Below are 17,694 nucleotides of genomic sequence, written 5' to 3'. Positions count from 1 at the left end.
AAGGTAAATTTTAAATAAAAAAATAACCTATTTTTTAGTTGAGATATATAACTTTATTTGATAAAAGATATCTTATAATTTTTTACGGTAAATTTTGATTTGGTCCTCCAAAATATTTTTATTTTGACTCAAATGTTAAAATTCAGCTTTTATTTTAATTAAATTTTATTTCATTTGAACAATGTGGACAACAAAGCATACAATTCTTTAGTTTTTTTTTTTTTAATCTTTGACAAAATCCATTGACCAAAGAATATTTTAATCAGTTCCTTACGAACATTGGAATGCTTTGCGTGGTCGTCAAAAACACGAAACAAACGCAGACACCTTCCACGCACGACCAACTATTCCCATCCTGATCCAACGGCCACAATTGGTCCATCCGACGACAGCTCCGCCATCCGATCTACCGAACCCCGCCGCTTCAACTTACCACCCGGCCCAGGCCCAGGCCCACTCCCCGTTCGATCGAACTCAAAGGCCCGGCCCACAAAATCATGGATCGTCTCCAGGCCCACATAATACTTCCCAATCCCCGGCAACAAAGCCGAGTGCAAATTGAAAAACTCCGTATAAGCCGGCAGTATCATCTTCAGAGTCGCCTCCTTCAACTGCTCCCGCAAATCCAAATCCGGAATGCAGTATGCCGCTCTGTGTTTCTGCGAGAACTCTCTCAGAGCCTTCACAAACGCTTCCATTTTCGCTTTCGCTACATCTTCCACGGTTTCCTTGTTCTGTAATCGCACGTCTTCCATGTCCATTACCGAAAGCAGTGGCTCCCAACATAGCATCTGGTACGTGTAAGCCGATTCCTCCGCCACCGCTTTGTAATTCTTTCTCATATACTGTTCGCCCAGCAATCTTCCCAGCTCTGTGTTTCGGATCCGCATGTATATGTACCAGTATGTGTTCATTGAGAAGATATGCAGCAAGGTTTTGTCTCTGTAGCGCGATTTTTTGGATTCCACGTTTCTTTGTAGGGCTTCCATGACGTTGGAGAAGGCGTCTTTAAGCAAATTCTCCTCGTCTTCGGATTTGGAGAGGACTCCGCCCTTCCATGATCTCTGCGTTTGGAGAACTTTGGCCATGGCGCAACTGTAGTTGTCGCTTGCGAGGTACTTGAGGTAGTTGACGGCGTATCTGACTAGTTTCGGAACCGAGCCGTCTTTTGGAGGAGGAAATCCGTCGGCATTGCCTTCGATTTGGAGGCCGAAATCCCAGAAAACTTTGCTAGACGCGTGCACGAGCAGCTTCTCCAGCTCTCTGTATCGTGTGCGGATTTCGGAGCCGGCTTCGCCGTCGAATACATCAGAGAATCCGGCGTGGAGTTTTTCTAGGGAGTCGAACATGTCCAAGAGCTTGAACAGCTTCTGCGGCTCTTTGGTGCTCTTGGCGACGCCTTCCCCGAACCGGAAGAAGACGGCCATGATTTTATCGGCGATCTTCACAAAGCATTCAGGCCACATCAGTCCATCCATGATTGAACCTAAAATCTGGTTACAAAGTTTCTTCTCGGAAACCAAAACACTCGTGGCTGCGACCTTGAAGTGTTCAATCCACAGAGAGATTGCCGTGTCCAATTTTTCCCACTCCATTTTGTCAATTTCTTCCGGAGTATATGTTTTGAGATAGACTGGATTGAGACGCATCAATGCTGAAGCTGCTCTTCTGTATCTTACCTGATTTAAGAACGATAGTTTTAGAAATTGCCACATCTTTCTTCTTCAGTAATTGGTGAATATGTTTTAGTTTGGAATTTATTTTAAATAAAGATGGCTAGTTACCTTGACGTAAATATTGATGCAAATATCCAAACAATCATTTGCAGCGAGAGTTTCAGAAATTCGTTTAGCAGCTTCAATCTCCAACTCGCTTCCCATCTCAGATCCCACTGTTTCACCTTCTTTTTCTCCCTCGCCATCTTGGAACTTCGGTTTTCTTTGATGCTTTAGATTCTTTAATATATTTTCAAGTTCATCTTGCAGATTCAGCAGAGCTTCATCAAGCAACCCCTCAAACTTCATGTCTTCAATTTCCGTTTCATACAGAGCTTTGAGAGTGATCATCGTCTCTCTCAATCTGTGTATCCGCTGCGGATCAGCGGCCTTCGTCCTGCTCAAGAATTCCACCACCTCTTGAAGTTTCTGGACCACCGATTCGCCCTCTTGGCTAATCAAGCTTATGGATGCATTGAGCCTATCCACACAGTGGACTAATTTGATTAGCTTCTTCAGGCGTTCATGTGGCGATTTTTCCACCGATAGATTGGCAAAGATTGCGAGAATCTTGCTTTGGAGAAACTCGGATCGCTTAAATGTATCGAGCAGAATGAGAGCAGGCGAAACTGCCCGATTGATCCTCGTCTCGAGGGCTTTTGTCGTCATCGCCAGAGACTGTAGAGGCATTATGCTTCTCGACGCCGTCGCGAGCGATTCGTCGATTGAATCAAGATTCTTCTCCATCTTCTCCAGGCTTTCGTCCAATCTCGCTGAGGCTTGAAGGAGGGTTTTCAAATTCGAACATGCTGCTTCGAGCTTCAGCATCCTCGAGCCCTCCTCCTCCCTCGGCGCCATTGTTACTGCTCCTTCGCTCAGGCTTCAAAAACACGAGGAGATATAAGGATCAAGCGACAAGCACGATGCAGGTGGAAAACATAATACGACGACAAGAATTACATTTGCCAACTGGAGCTCCGATGTAAACTAAGTACAAATGGCGTTTACTGATCGAAAACGGACAAAACTCGTACTTAGAAGCTGAGAATATGCAGAGCCGGTTGAAGGCGACCCCTCGAGAATCAGTCCAAACAATCTTCCTACCTCCATATTTCGCATCCGCATGAAGACATCCATCACATCATCACGCTTCGTCGCGAAAATACGCTGTCAAATTTGGTCTCTGTGACCCAAAATTTTCTGAATTCGACAACTATTTGCAAGGCTTCCATGCCGTTGGCAAAGGCGTCTTTCAGCAGAGATTCTCGTCGGTTCCGGAGTTGATAGAATTTCGCCCTTATTCATCTACTTGAATAACTAACCCTCCAATGGATGAACACGAGTAGATTTTCAAGCCCATTAAGTACACAAGTGGCAATATATACAACTCGTATATATAAATTTATATTTTATTATTGTTGTGTCGAATGTTCTTGAAATTGTAGACGTGGCGCTGGCGCTATTCGGCGAAAAATCTCCAGCAGGGCAGGGCAAGGCAAATGCCTTTTAGTCAAGAGGATCACCTTTCTGGAAGCTTCACGTTTTCTTACGACTGATCGCGAATGCTATAAACCCATGGCCGGGAAGAATGCGATGGAAAAGCAGTGATTACTCTGAGGATTGAAGAATCTCGTCGGTTGCAGAAGCTAAAAGATGGCGAGCTCTCTACTACGTAGTTACAACCTCGCTCGTTCAGATCGATCAGCTTTTGTTCATTGGAGGAGATTGCTTTCTTCCGACTCCTTGGTGGAGTTCAAGCCAGCGGAGATCGGGATAGTCTCCGGTATCCCCGAAAACCACCTCCGTCGTCGGGTATGCATTTCTAATTTTCAAGTGATCTATTTTGTTGCTCTCTGTTTAGTTTTGTTTCAGATAAATTGGACGAATTTTTTTTACTCCCGCAGTTCTGTTGTATGGTTGATTTTCAAAGGAAGAACCAAATATAACTGTCAGGTTAGAGATACAAGTACAATCTCTAATCAGGTTTAGCTCCATTTAGGGATAAGATGGAAAATGGTCCTTTCTACTGGAAATTTTTGCTGCATGAACGTTAATCATGGTGGATTTGTGGAATTATTATCAGTATGTGAACTTATGGAGGAACTGATTCATTGTCTGCCTTTATGCATTGCAGATTATTATCTACTCACCTGCTAGAACCGCCACGCAGCAAGGCTCTGGGAAAGTTGGGAAATGGAAGATTAATTTTCTCTCCACACACAAGTAGGATTTCTTCAATTGCATAGCCCGGACTGACTCTTCTATTCTTTTAATCTTTGTCATTTATCAATAGATGCATATTTTTATCTTATTTTCGTTTTCATGCCTTGTTCGTAGTTTAAATACGATTAATAATATGGTCATTTACCATTTTTCTTAGAGGCAAGTCATTCTTCTAGTCCATATTTAGAAACTAAAACAGAGTGTGAAGTCATGAACATCTGAGAACTGGCAAATCCATGTAAAATTTAATTTTCTTGGCGTTTATCTTGCTTTTGGACTCCTCAATTTGATTTTAGTTTTGTTTTTATGTATTTTCAAGATGTTGAAATTGAAGTTGAAGCAATTATTAACTAGATAGCGGGCTGAAAAGTGGTTTCCATTTTCTTTAGTGCACAACTATATTAGATATCGTGAATTGAGGCTTCACCTCCCTTCCTCCATTTGCTTAGGTGGGAAAACCCCCTGATGGGATGGACGTCCACAGGAGACCCATATGCCAATGTCGGTGATGCAGCCCTTAGTTTTGATAGTGCAGAAGCTGCAATGGCATTTGCTGAAAAGCACGGTTGGCAATACGAGGTTTTACTGAATTTTTGTGTATCATTTACCATTGATTCAGTTTTTACACTTCTTTAACACATAAGATTGAAATTTGGAACGAATAATTTATGTTCTGTAATCTGAAGAGAGAACTTTCCCGTGAACTCTGTTGCAGGTTAAGAAGCGCCAAACACCAATTCTCAAGGTAAAATTATTGTTGATTAATTCCTTAAACCAGTGCTTTTATGCTGCTCTGCCATTTTAGTGTTCTCAGCATTTTATTGGCCAAAAAAACTTCAAGTTCTTTCTTCAACAGTCAAGTGGTTTTTCTTACTAAGTCGTATGAGCTAAGGAGGGCCTATAGATCTACTAGGTTAGTTTATTTTGTAAATTATATTTATGCATTTTCAAAATAATACAAACAAGTTTTTTAGAAACCTAGAATTATGATTACAATTTTGCTCCAAAAAACTTTTAGGACAGGGACTAATAAGTTTATTAACTTTTTTAAAAAGTAGGTCTTTAAACTTTCAATGCTATATCTAATAGATCCCTAAAGTTTAGGAAACGTATTAGACATTCTTTGAAGTTCTATTTGACACCATCTTGATTAAACTTTAGTTTAAGTGAGAGTTTTTCATTTTTTGGATTATTTTGAATGTCTGTGCATCAAACAACAAGAATAATATATGAAATCACTTAAAAAACATAGAGAGTATTATTGATGGGTAAACTAGTCAAAACAAGTGCAATGTACACATTAATTTGGCTAGTTACTATGATTTCTTGACACCGGAAAGAAATGTTGTTTGTATTACTACTTGGAAAATACTTGATTTACTGGTAAGAACCAAATCTTGTCCTCGGCACTATTAAAAATTTGAATAACTCATTAAATATATATATGTATTTCTGATTTGGCATTTCCCTCTTAGTTGTCAAACATTGAATAGTGTATACTCAAGAAATGTACCATCATTTTAATTTTCATTAATTTCATGAGGATTAGGAATTAAGAATTGGACTTTTCTGTAACCGTAAGCATTTATTCTTTTCTTGGACAGGGTTCCAAGTCCATAATAGTGATATTGCAGTTGAGAATAATTAATTTGCTTCTATTTCATTCAACTGATTTCGGTTTCTTGTTTTGAATCTGGTACAGCCAAAGTCATATGCGGACAACTTCAAATGGAAAGGACCTCCAAAAACTGAGGAAATTTAGTTTCAAACTCCAAGCGAAGGAAGGTGTTGTCTTAGCCATGGATGAAAAAATCAATGAATTTGGGAATGTCTAGAAATTGTTCATATGGAGACTGAAAAATCAACTTAGAAGAATGGTAGTTTATTTAAAACTTTTATAGTATTATCTAATTGTTCTATTTTTGAAAATTTTATTGGATGTTTGTAGTATGTTGTATTTACCAAGCTCAGTGGTAATTCACATATATTTCTAATCAAGAGGTTGTCTATTTCCATACGTCGTACTCAAAAATATAGTGTGGTATTTTATTAGTGGTGATTGGACACAAGTATAAGGTGTTTTTGAGTGTTGCGGGTGTGGGGGTATGGTGAGAAAAATTATCATGTAGCTCGGCAGAATTTGATACAATAGCAATAGAGGATAATATTTGTCATTTCATTTAATCCAACTATTACATTCTTTATAGCTCCATTTAATATTCTTATTTATAACAGTTAACTATATTAATTGATCTAAAAAAAATATATTAATGGATCAAATCAACTAGTTAAGATATGACTAAAATGTCATAAGTTCGAATCTTTACTCTCGCATATTGTTGTATAAATAGTTGTAATCTTTACTCTTACATTCCGTGATTCAAATAGCTAGAAGTTTTAAAAATGATATTTTTATTTTTCAAACCAAATACATGAAATACAACTATTTTTTCATGGAGTACTGAAACCGTATATAAACCAGTATGCTAGTACAGCCAAAAATGGAAGATGTATTCTGCAGAGAAACAGTTGCAACAGAGATTTTTCTTTTTTTTTTTTTTGACTTTGTCAGGTTATTTGCATGCTTCGTATCTCTTTGCTAAAAAACCGGGGTGGCGGTTCGACTTAGGGGCCGGTCCAGGGAAGATTTTGTGGCCCGTACATTCTTCTCCACCAACAACAAGTAATGACAAAATTGCATTACAAAAATGGTTGCAGTCCGCTTCTGAGATCCGATTGGTCAAATAAATATTACCAGAATCTGGCTTTTCTTCTCGACGCGTCTTTTCCATTGATCAATGGAAGCAACAGCTTTCTGAAGAATAAAATTCCATTTTCTGATGGAAGAGCCGGGGATGATTCCATCTTTACCCTCCAACTATGTCACTATTCTTGATCTTCGAGAACGGTGGCTCAAAGAAAATGAGCGAAACCAGAAAGAAAAGGAAGAAGAAGAACAGAGTCCGCCGGAACAGGCGCAAGAACAGAAGGTTGAACGGAGTAAACCTGAGGAGAAGCATGATCGGAAGTTGGATGATGGTGAGGCAGTGATTCAAAAGCCTCGACTCCGTACTACTTCTTGGAGCAACAAAAGGAGCGGGCAATTTCGGATGGTTTATCGAGTTGTGCCGGCGAGTAATCCGCGGAATGTGAACGAGAGGTGCAAGAAGACTGAAACTGAAGGTGTAACTGAACCTCGAATCCGGAGGGATGAGAAGGAAAAGAAGGCTAAGAGGAAGGGTCACAAGAAGAACCCTAAAGCAAAGAATGAGAAGGTGGATAGAACATCACGAACACCTGAGGAGAACTCGAAGGAGGAAATGCGAGAAACGGAATGCGAGCTTGGGGTGCAGAACGGGAAGGATATTGTGAACGAGAGGTGCAAGAAGACTGAAGCTGAAGGTAAAACTGAATCTCTGTTGGCTAAACCTCGAAATGCGGAGAATAAGAAATCTAGGAGGAAGGGTCGCAAAGAGAACCCTAGAGCAAAGAATGAAGAGATCGATAGAACGTTACGAACACCTGAGGAGAGCTTGAAGGAGGAAATGCCAGAAACGAAATGCGAGCTTGCGGTGCAGAACGGGAAGAAAAATGTTAGGGCAGAAAGAATGGATGAAAAGAAGGGGATTGGGGGTCAATGTGAACCTGAAGAAATTGATAATATGCATGAGATGAAGGAGATGGAAACCAAATTAAGTAGTATTTCGGTGATCTTTGAAATTAAAAGGAGGAGGAATAATAGTGTTTACAGAGGCAGTAGTCAAGGTAAGCAGAACTTCAGACATCATCAGAATCTTCATCGTTGGGGTCCCCATAAACAGAGGAATGTTGGAATGATTTGGGTGAGGAAAGACGAGCTTTCAGAATGTGCTACCTGTTGATGAATCTGGGGTTGTCCTAAATCACAAGAAGATAGTTAATCTGGTAAGCGCTTCTTTTTCTTTGATTTGATCATCTATGTGATTAATGTTAATATCTTAACTGATTCAATTTCATTATCTGAGCGCTCTGCTTACTTTGAGAAACTAGAGGTTGGATTAATAGTATTGGTGAGGTGAGCCACATGAAAACAGTAGGAATTAAAATTGAGGGTTAAAATTGTTTGCACAAACGTAGTAGATTACATACGACACAGTGAACAGGAAAATACTAGGAAAATCAATGGATGAAGATAAAATATCAGATTTAGAATGCTTTTGGTGACTAGGAGATGATGGTGAGCATCATGTTTTTTTTGGATTATGTCTCTGGTGGGTGCATAGTAGCTACATGGCCTACATAAGCTTTATGCCTAGTTATAATTGCTGAAAGGGTGGGGTAATTGTACATGTGAAGGCGTCCTATCCACATTCTTTACCCTTTTAATTTTAGAAACCGAGTTTTACGGTCTGATTTTCTTTTCCCTTTTTTCTTTTTAGTTTAAAAAATGTGGGGTGGGGATCAACCATTCAACATTCAGAGAATCAATTGAGTTATGCTCATGTTGGAAGTTTTAGAAAGTGAGATAGAGATCGATGACTGCTGTGAACAAAAAGATTGAATAATAGACGATACTTTGTATATAGTGGGGCTGCAGGTAAATGTTTGTATTTTATTTAGTACAGTAGTTCTTTGGAAAATACTACTTTGGTATGGAAGTACTTGAAAAGAAGAGGGCATTTGACAATAAATGGAGTGCTGTTTAGTTTAATATAGATCATACGTTTCATTTGTAATTCATAATCCACTAGCTATATTAACTTGACAATCTATCAGTAATCCTTTATTAGTTTTGAAGCCACACCAACAAGTTTGAATCTCTACAAGGTTGTTTCTTCCTATCATATGTTGGATCTTGTGAATTAAAATAATATCTTAGCCCACACATAATAATAGACGATTATGCAAGTATGCTTATTATATTAGCGCACCCACCACCAAACCCCCCCCCCCCCCCCCCGGTTTTTTTCCCTCTTTCTTTCTGAACGGAGTAGGAATCTCTTAAGAGTAAGAAAATAACAAATAAAAAGTAGATTCTTGTTGTTCTTATCTAGTGAAACTCTTTGAATGCAGGTTAACTGTAGATGAGATGGTGAATTGGTGATATCTAGATGAGAGATCCAGTACTTCAGTAGATATAGTACAGAAGAACTTGAAAAATCTGATCAAAAGAACACACTCATACTCATACTTTGGTATATAATTGTGTTGATATTTGAACCATTTGGTTTGAGAGAGATATGATTAGAACTCGGAAGTCTTCGGAATTTGATGGAGTTCTATAGTAAGCATATTATGGCCCATTTTATGCCATTTCTTATCATGCTCTTGCCAGTCTTAATTAAATCTGCTTCTTTGCCAATTACTTCTTGCTCTAATACACAGTGATATTGATCAGGTAAAAGTCCTACTAGCTTCCTTTCTTCTTCAGTTGGAAACCAAAAAATGGTCTTATTACAAGGGAAATACTTGCAAACTCTATTGCAGAGAATGGGGAATAGGAATGATAAAATTGAACAGTGTTTTATTTAGTTTACTATTAAGCCATTTGGTTGATTTCGCTACCTTAATTAGCTTATTTTGTATATGTTGGGATGCGATCAAAGTTCCACATTGGCGGGATCAAAGTTCCACATTGGCGGGATAAGAGAAAGATCGTGAGTATATAACTAATTGGTACGAGACTTTACCGTGCAACCAAAAGTAAAGTCACAAGAACTTATATCCAAAGTGGATAATATTATATTATATTAGTTATTCAAAAAAAAAATTATCTTGAAGTTATACATTGCATAAATTACAAGCCAAAAATATTGATGCACAGTAATTGCAATATTATATTTCTTGAAGAGTTAACAAATATTCATTTTAGGTTTAGGGATATAACCTAGTATTTTGATGATGAAGAGAAAGTTGACAAATTGGAGGGGGGTAATCTTGTGGTTTACGAACCACTTTAATTAGTTTAGAGTGATTATGAGACAATTTAACTGTTTTTTTTTTTTTTGGTTGTGTTTTTTTTAGTACAACTGTTTTGTGTTTATATGTTAAAGCAAAATTCGGTCATGGGTAGCCATTGAGATTAAATTCCCTAAAAATCTGTCACCTCTTGCTAAAAATTTTTCAAAATTATTATTTTATCATTTCATTAATTTGTATATCCTTATTTTTACTTATCTTTTCACTCATATTAATTTCGAAATTAGCAAAACTTCTTCTGCTATTCTTTGTGCAAAAAATTTGTTTGAAGCAGCATAATTAATTAATGTTTACGAATTTTTTAATTAATATTTTTTAAGCTGGTTTCATTAATTTTATTTTTCTTAAGCTGGTTTATAAAACCAAGTATAACATAAAATTATGCATAATTGGAATAACTTGGTTTTTCATGTTCCAAGTAGAAAATTTTCATGTTACATGATTACATCTAATTTTTCTAAAAGGCAACACCTCTTCTAAAAGTCATAGATTCAAATCTCGATACCACCTCTGATTGAACTAAAAAAAACATATATATCATGAGATTTAAAAACATATATCTTATGAGATTTTCAAATAACTATGTACCAATATACATATATCTTAACGTTATTGAGCATGCCTAAATATAAGAAAATTTATGAAATGCATCTAAAGAAAGAAGAGAATTGAAGGAAGCTGTAAGATTTTTGAAATGGTTGCAAGTACTTAAATAAAAATTGACACCTAAGCTTAGCAATCTAGAGAGTTTTTCCCCTAATTCTAGTATTAACTGTATTAGTATGTTTTCTACCATTTATATGCAAATACTAATTTAACAACTTTGTCTCTTTTTTGGAAGCTTGATTTCAAAAAGCAACAACCACCATCTCTCCATATTAACCAATAAAATCATCCCCATGTATTGTAGAAAGTACATTGGTTAGAGGTTAGATAGGGTACTCGTCTCGAACAAAATTTATTGTGCTTATAAATATTGAAGAAGATGAACTTTTTTTGTTATATATGTAAGTGTCCGGACTAGTTTACGTGCATCTCGATTAATCTCACGGAGCAGCCGTCTGACCCTACAACATTTGATGTAAGTGACCATCATGAGATTTGAAGAAGAAGATGAACTTGCCAACACTATTTTTAGGAGACAGTTGATATGAACTATCTAGAACTCTGAACGATTTAAGAGTTGTAGTGTTTGTGAATTAGGGGTTCACACGCATATTTAAAGAATTTATAAAACTGTATCATAATTTGAAGTCTTAAGCAATTCATATAAATAATGCTAGCGTAGGAAAAGCGAGCTTATAAGACTCAAAATGAGGGAGATTACGCCAAGTATAAAAAGAAATGGGCAAATTTCATTGTTCAAATCAGTGGGGAATTCTCTAACCAAAAATTATGTAATTGAACTTTATTGATTTCTTTTAAATCAATTAAACAAGTTACACCATCAATAGAACGTATACACCATCAATAACTCTCGAGCTAAATCCAAAAAATATGGGGCATACGTACCAACAAAAATAATAGCAAAAGATCTATGTTGTTGATAGTCAAAGATACGTATTTAATTTGTTATTGTACCAAATTTGTTGTGTGAAACTTACCATTTTAATTTGAAGATGCAAACTCATATAAATTACTGCTAAGAAAAGGACCTATGCCTACTCCCACCAAAGGGCTTCTTTTCAGAATTCCCCAAAATTTTAAATTATTTCTCTATTTTCAATGTTTTAAACATGTGTTCATGTGAGTTTTTTTAGTACAACATGTAGGATGGAGGAATTCGAAGTCACGACTTCTAGTCGTACATATATATCTTCAACCGCCTGAACTAAGCTTAAGTTGATGTATTTATGAGTTATTATTTTAACTTAGACATGTTTGTATAATATTTTGATGAGTACGGCTAGAAATTGAAAGATGATTTACTCTAATGTTTCGTATGGAATAAAACAAATGTAGAATATTTTGTAACTAAGCTAAAAGGGATGTCAACAAATTATTCTGTAATTGCTTCCCGTTTAGATTATTTATTCTTGCTACGAAATTGTACTGTTTTCTTCCACTAATTAAGTGTTGATGTTATAAATATAATTGAAAATTTAACTTATTTAGCTTTTTTTTTTTTTCAAAATAACATTTTCTTTTAGAGAGGGAAAAATACAACGAGAACAACTACTTCTTTTAAAAAAATAAAATAAAATTACGTCTTTTATAAATGAAGAATAAATTCAAGTTTTTTTTCCAACTTATGAACTATTCAAATGTAGATAATAACACATATCATATAATCACAGTTCTTAGAATAATTAGTTTTGAAAAAAAAGTATTTTGTAAACAAAATTTCGAACAAGTTCTAGATTTCTTTTTTCTTTTTCCAATCCAACATCAAGTAATTCACTAAACATTAAGTCATATAAGTTTACTATCATGCAATTTAATCATTCACCAACAAAAAATGTATCATCAAACTAATTTTTTTTAGTACAACATGCGGGGTGGGGATCGAACTCACAATTTCTTTATACATCAATTACTGCTAAGTTATGGTCGATTTGACATCATCAAAATACATTACAATAGTAACAAAATTGAAAAAAAAAATATTAGATTTTCATTCAAAACAAAATAACAAAAAAGAAATTATTATCTTTATTTTGAGCCATTGAACTCTGATTCCAGTCCGAAAATTTAGATTTCTCTTGGACGGTCCCATTGGACTATTGGTTCGAATTTTACTGTCCAGAAAATGAAAATGGATATTGGATAATATAATATATTATCATATATTTGTATTATCTGTATCATCGGATTCAATTTCCTCCACATTGCTCCATTAATTTTTTTTTTGTTTTTTTTTTCTTTTGGGAATGGTCCATCACTAATTTAATTTTGGAGGCCACACAAAAATGGACCCTATCAAAGATATTCAATCGTACTACAATATATCTTATTTTATTTCGTCCCCAAAAATACTGTCAAACATGTTTCCCTCTCTTCTTCATATTATTATTATTTTCACACTCGTGCAATAATCATTGTTCGATATTTTTCTTTTTCAATTTTTGTACTATCTTCCCTATCTAATTTTAGTAATTTTTGCATTACTTCGTCAGTAAAATTTAATGTATATTATATCTTGTTTGTTGGGAGTGATGGAATAGCTATGTATTTGTCGTCAAAATACAATATTTAAAAAGTAATAAAATTAATAAGTTGCGAGAGTGAAGAAATGAAAATGATATTCATTCATCTTTATTAGAAATGGGAATGATTTTAAGTTTTATTGTGAATTATTCTCTGTTCGTTGATGAAATTAGTGAATAACCATCACTAAGATGGAAGATAATGATTTTCTGATATTTGATTTTTTCATTGGCCCTTCAAATAAATAAATTTGGTGACAAATTAATTGACTGATCAAAGTTGTTTAATATTTAGATATAAAATTTAAATGTCTCTATCTTAATTGTCAAAGAAAAAGAGAGAGTGAAATTATAACGAAGGATAGATTTTAATATATGGTTGCAAAATTAGCATTGATTTAAATTTTTGCTAGTATAAATTTCAATAATTATTGATTTCTATGGAATAAATTGTTAATTTAATAAATAATAAAATACTAGAAATACATTTGGTTAGAAAAAGAGAAAGAAAAGAAAGAAAAGACATTTGATTAATTAAAAAAATACATTTAGTCGACGTACTTTCATTAAACTAACCATTTAAGTCTCTGCATTTTAGTTTGTAACAATTTAGTCTTTTAACTTTAATATGTAACGATTTAGTTCTAATAGTTTTACAATTACAACAATTTAATTGTCACCGTAGAAATCTCATCAAAATTAGGTATCAATTTTTATTATATAACAATGATCCACACATATAAAAAAATATTGTCAACTATTATGAGTTGGTCTAATGGTCCAAGGAATCTTGATCCAAACGATGTTGGTCAACTACCTAGAATCTAATATCTTATATATGAATTTTCTTGACAATTAAATGTAATAGAGTTTGAAAAAAAAAAAGAAAAAAAAATTTGATAGAAACTTTTAGGTGCAAGGACTTTTCTATCAACATCGTCAATCTAACACGCCAACTCCTAAGTTCTAATCTATCAGTAGGGAAGATTATTGAAAACGACCATAAAGGTCTATTCTTGCATTCTTATTTCTTATAGATTTTAAAATAGTTACTATATATATAAAAATCTCATACTTGTTTTGTCATTTCTGAAATTGACAAGCAGAAAAATTGAATCTCCTGTATCGTTACCTCCAATTTTTCACTTCAAATTGATAGGTCAAGTTTTGATTGTTCTAATAATTTGTAAGTGAATCTAAATAATTGTCAAAAGAAAAAAAAAAGGAATCTAAATAATTCAAGTCCTTTTACTTTTAGTTTTCGGTTATTTTATAGGAAATAAAAGGAAGAAGGAGAGAAAAGAATCCACAGGAGGAATTCAATTATTGGATGACTCTGATGTATCACACCACCAGATCTCAGATGCCACAGGGAGACCTCGATCCAACTGAATATATATTTTGAATAAACAGTTTATTTTATAAATTAATTGTATTTTGCCGACTTCCAAATGTTTCTTCATTTTTTCAATAGAGAAAAATTAATTGCATGATCCCAACATTTGATCCATTAATTTAAGTACGATAAAACAATATTTTTATTCATGTTTTGGAACAAATTGGAAAGGATCGAGAACAAGAAACAACAAACTTACCTTAATTGTTTCTAAAATTTCCATATAATTTTGAGAATGTTAAAAAAAGAACCAGAAACATAGTTAATTGCAAAATGCTTGGATTCGAAAATTGAAAACAAGAAATGGAAACGTTATCAGATGGGGCCTAAACTTGTTTTAGAGTTTATTTCGATCTCTATACCCTCAAATAAATAGGATACATTTTTAAATATATGAACGGATGTTAATATAAATTTTTTTTATAGAATGATTCGAACTTATAATCTAGATGTTTAATTAGTTGAGTAATGTTCGATTCGACTTCGAATAATATTTGTATTACAACAATCGATCTAGATGGTATATTCAATGCAGTTTCATAATTATTTTTTATCCGAGTGCATAGGGAGAAACATATATTTTCATAAGAGGCAGCATTCTAGATTTTAGATTAATTGAATTTTTTAAATTTACAAAGATAAATTGGAAAAACAAATTTTGAAAATGTTAATTTTTTTAATATAATTTTTAAAATCTAGAACGAACCAAGGCAATTGCCTCCTTCCTTTTTCACTTCACCTATGATCTAATATTTTTCTTTAATTTTTGTGTACTTTGTCATATATTAAATGATAAATGCTATAATACATGATATGGAAAATGATGGCCGTAATAATGTTGTTTATTTTTTTCAATAATAATAATAATAATAATAATAATAATAATGTTGTTTATTTTCATGAAGATTTGATGATGACTACATGTTGGGTGGTTTATAGATATGATTGACTAGCATTATTTCATAATATATATGTTTTTTTTTTTAATGTTGGAGATAACTAAAGGGGGAAAATATTAAGCAATATAAATAATTTATCTTGAATTTAAGTCTCTTGCTCACAAAGTCAGGTTAGTTGAGTCTATAACCTAACCTATAATAATTTGGATTATAACAAAATTTTAACTTAAATACTTGAATTTAAGCCAACATAACCTAGCTAATTCAATATATATGAATACTCCTATTTCTAATATACAATTTTTTTAGGAGATGTTTTTAGAAAGTATTATCGTATTCTATCATTTATTAGTTTTAGCTTTAAGGTAAGTTTAGGATGTCTTTAAAAAAAATATGTTTTTTCTAGGTATCACTACTGATTAAGTATTTCTCCTAGCAACATTTTAAGTGTTTGAAAAATATTTTTCAGTACTTTTTACCGTTTCAAAAATCGTCGCAGATTAACTTTTAGTTTTCACATCATACTTTAGTCTTAATATATATATTTTTATTTTTTTATTTTGTATTTGACCTTTATCTATATATATATATATATATATATTTATTGGGTTGGTTGGTCAAAATTAATTTTAAATCTTTAATTTCATCCGTTGAATTTTAAACTCTAATAAATTGTGAAATTGATAAAATCGAAATTGAAAGTATAAAAAAAAATCCAATTTTATGATTGAGAATTATTATGAGATTGTTGATCTTTACATGGTTGTGAAAGCAATTGGTGGGAATCATGGATGTAAATTATTAAGTGTACCAATAAAGCCATTGAGCTCATTTGTTTGCATTTTGTTGGGGAATTTTAGCTTCATATTTCATCTTTGATCTTTATTAATATTAAAAGGTGAGATTTTTAACCATTCATTCTATTACTGTACATTTACGGTGAGAATTATAGTTTACAACTCGGGAGATTTTGAACTAGGGTATTTTAAGAGAAGTTACTAATATTTAATTAATCGAACTATGTGTTACTGTTGACAATTCTAAATCTATCATTATTTTTTTTAACACAATAAATGAAACTGAAAATTCGAATTTATGACATCTTGGTTAGAAACAAATGTCAATTAGTTCGTGATATTAATTCTACGTCTATCTTTAATTGTGACCATTAATAATTTTATTTATTATTATTATTATTATTAATTTTGAGAAGTGGACTAACTATTTCTTTAAAATAACAGAAAAGTACAATATGTAACTATATGCTAAAAATAGTCCAATAATTAAAAAAAAAATAGAGTGGGCCCCCTTCTAACCTACATATATCTGTCCACTCCAATTGGGTAAATTTATATTTTCAAATTCTCGTATTATTTTGAGTGTTCATTATTTATTAATTTGTTGATTAATTAGATAATTCACCCAAGTTTCTACGATTTTTTTGTTTGTTTGTCTCAATATCTATCAATTAATAATTCAAAAAATAATCATAAACATCGCACGATAAAAAATTAAAAAAAAAAACGATCAAAATCATTCTGGCATCAAAAGTATTTGAGATTTCTTGGTATTGGTATTAAATTATTATTGATATTGATGTTGATTGCGGTTTAAATGTTTTTACAATGATTAAAATCGTTCCTTTTATCAAAGATCATAATAATAAAGAAATTACTTTTACTGTTTTTGTAAAATTAATCATTGTTTAATTCTTTAAAAAATCGTTTATGTTGGATCGGATGACAGTTTTCAAGAGTAGAGAGAGGACAACTTTTCGATTAAGTTTTCCGGAAAATCTATCATGTTTTTAAAATACTTTAGCTAAATACAGCTAACACAAGTATTGAATCTTATTACTTACTAGTCTATTAGCTTAATTCTCACTCCTATAGTTTCAAAAAACTTACAAATTAAAATATTTGAAAATATTAAAACATTAATAAAACGTTTTATGCAAATTTGAAATCAACTACTAAAAATTATTCGAAATATCTTTCTATAGTTGGTTTCAATTTTATTAGCAATATTTTCTAATTTTTGTAATGTAGTTTAATTAAAATTGTTCATGTATTGGAACGTAATGACAAAATTAAAGTCAATTTAACAACAACAAATTTATGATCCAAACAGTTTTTTGTGTATTAAAAACTAAGACCATGTTTTTTTTAGCACTAATATCTCCTCTTTTTTTTCGATCAATTTTTTTCTTTTGGCACAATTGTTTAATGTAATACCAATAAATAGAAGAAAATAAAGAAAGCAAATCAAGAATACCCACGGAGTTACAAAACCCATGTGAAATTTTCTTTCTATAAATGCATGAAGTTGGAAGCTTCAACAATGATATCCAAAAGTTA

At 33.1% G+C, this 17,694-nt stretch overlaps 3 protein-coding genes across 5 annotated transcripts; 2 read left to right on the top strand and 1 right to left on the bottom strand.

The window, feature by feature from the left end:
- Positions 1–173: 173 nt before the first annotated feature.
- LOC111004637 (exocyst complex component EXO70I) lies at positions 174–2,573 on the bottom strand. The gene is made up of 2 exons (XM_022275729.2): positions 1,785–2,573; positions 174–1,679 (listed from the first exon to the last, which is right to left on the bottom strand). The coding sequence occupies exons 1-2, from the start codon at positions 2,571–2,573 to the stop codon at positions 345–347; spliced, it is 2,124 nt and encodes a 707-aa protein (XP_022131421.1). The 3' UTR covers positions 174–344.
- Positions 2,574–2,682: 109 nt separating this feature from the next.
- Positions 2,683–5,955, top strand: LOC111004639 (NADH dehydrogenase [ubiquinone] iron-sulfur protein 4, mitochondrial). The gene is made up of 5 exons (XM_022275732.2): positions 2,683–3,527; positions 3,850–3,938; positions 4,388–4,517; positions 4,654–4,683; positions 5,641–5,955. Exons 1-5 carry the CDS (start codon positions 3,369–3,371, stop codon positions 5,698–5,700), a joined length of 468 nt encoding a protein of 155 aa, XP_022131424.1. The 5' UTR covers positions 2,683–3,368; the 3' UTR covers positions 5,701–5,955.
- A 414-nt stretch (positions 5,956–6,369) lies between these two features.
- Positions 6,370–9,470, top strand: LOC111004586 (uncharacterized). Of its 3 annotated transcripts, XR_002600618.2 has the most exons (3): positions 6,371–7,862; positions 8,357–8,514; positions 8,991–9,237. XR_002600618.2 is itself a non-coding variant. In XM_088127284.1 (2 exons), exon 1 carries the CDS (start codon positions 6,779–6,781, stop codon positions 7,817–7,819), a length of 1,041 nt encoding a protein of 346 aa, XP_087983410.1. In that variant the 5' UTR covers positions 6,370–6,778; the 3' UTR covers positions 7,820–7,862; positions 9,316–9,470. The 3 variants fall into 3 exon arrangements, 2 of the variants coding, with proteins under 2 accessions (XP_087983410.1, XP_022131328.1); XM_088127284.1 differs by lacking the exons at positions 8,357–8,514; positions 8,991–9,237 and adding an exon at positions 9,316–9,470 and having other exon boundaries at positions 6,370–7,862; XM_022275636.2 differs by lacking the exon at positions 8,357–8,514 and having other exon boundaries at positions 6,375–7,862.
- Positions 9,471–17,694: the final 8,224 nt, after the last annotated feature.

Source organism: Momordica charantia (assembly GCF_013281855.1).
Source record: "Momordica charantia cultivar OHB3-1 chromosome 8 unlocalized genomic scaffold, Mcharantia_2.0 BLBB01000008.1, whole genome shotgun sequence".
In the NCBI taxonomy this organism is placed as follows: Eukaryota; Viridiplantae; Streptophyta; class Magnoliopsida; order Cucurbitales; family Cucurbitaceae; genus Momordica; species Momordica charantia.
Note: the sequence above shows the minus strand (reverse complement) of the source record. Positions and strands in the feature narration are given on the sequence as shown.

What these genes read in the sequence shown, in the direction of transcription:
- LOC111004586 (XM_088127284.1), top strand. Translation starts at nt 6,779, where the DNA reads ATGGAAGAGCCGGGGATGATTCCATCTTTACCCTCCAACTATGTCACT.
- LOC111004639 (XM_022275732.2), top strand. Translation starts at nt 3,369, where the DNA reads ATGGCGAGCTCTCTACTACGTAGTTACAACCTCGCTCGTTCAGATCGA. An exon ending in AGCACGGTTGGCAATACGAG is followed by an intron (nt 4,518 to 4,653) that starts GTTTTACTGAAT and finishes ACTCTGTTGCAG; the next exon opens with GTTAAGAAGCGCCAAACACC. An exon ending in GCCAAACACCAATTCTCAAG is followed by an intron (nt 4,684 to 5,640) that starts GTAAAATTATTG and finishes AATCTGGTACAG; the next exon opens with CCAAAGTCATATGCGGACAA.
- LOC111004637 (XM_022275729.2), bottom strand. Translation starts at nt 2,573, where the DNA reads ATGGCGCCGAGGGAGGAGGAGGGCTCGAGGATGCTGAAGCTCGAAGCA. An exon ending in GCATCAATATTTACGTCAAG is followed by an intron (nt 1,680 to 1,784) that starts GTAACTAGCCAT and finishes TTCTTAAATCAG; the next exon opens with GTAAGATACAGAAGAGCAGC.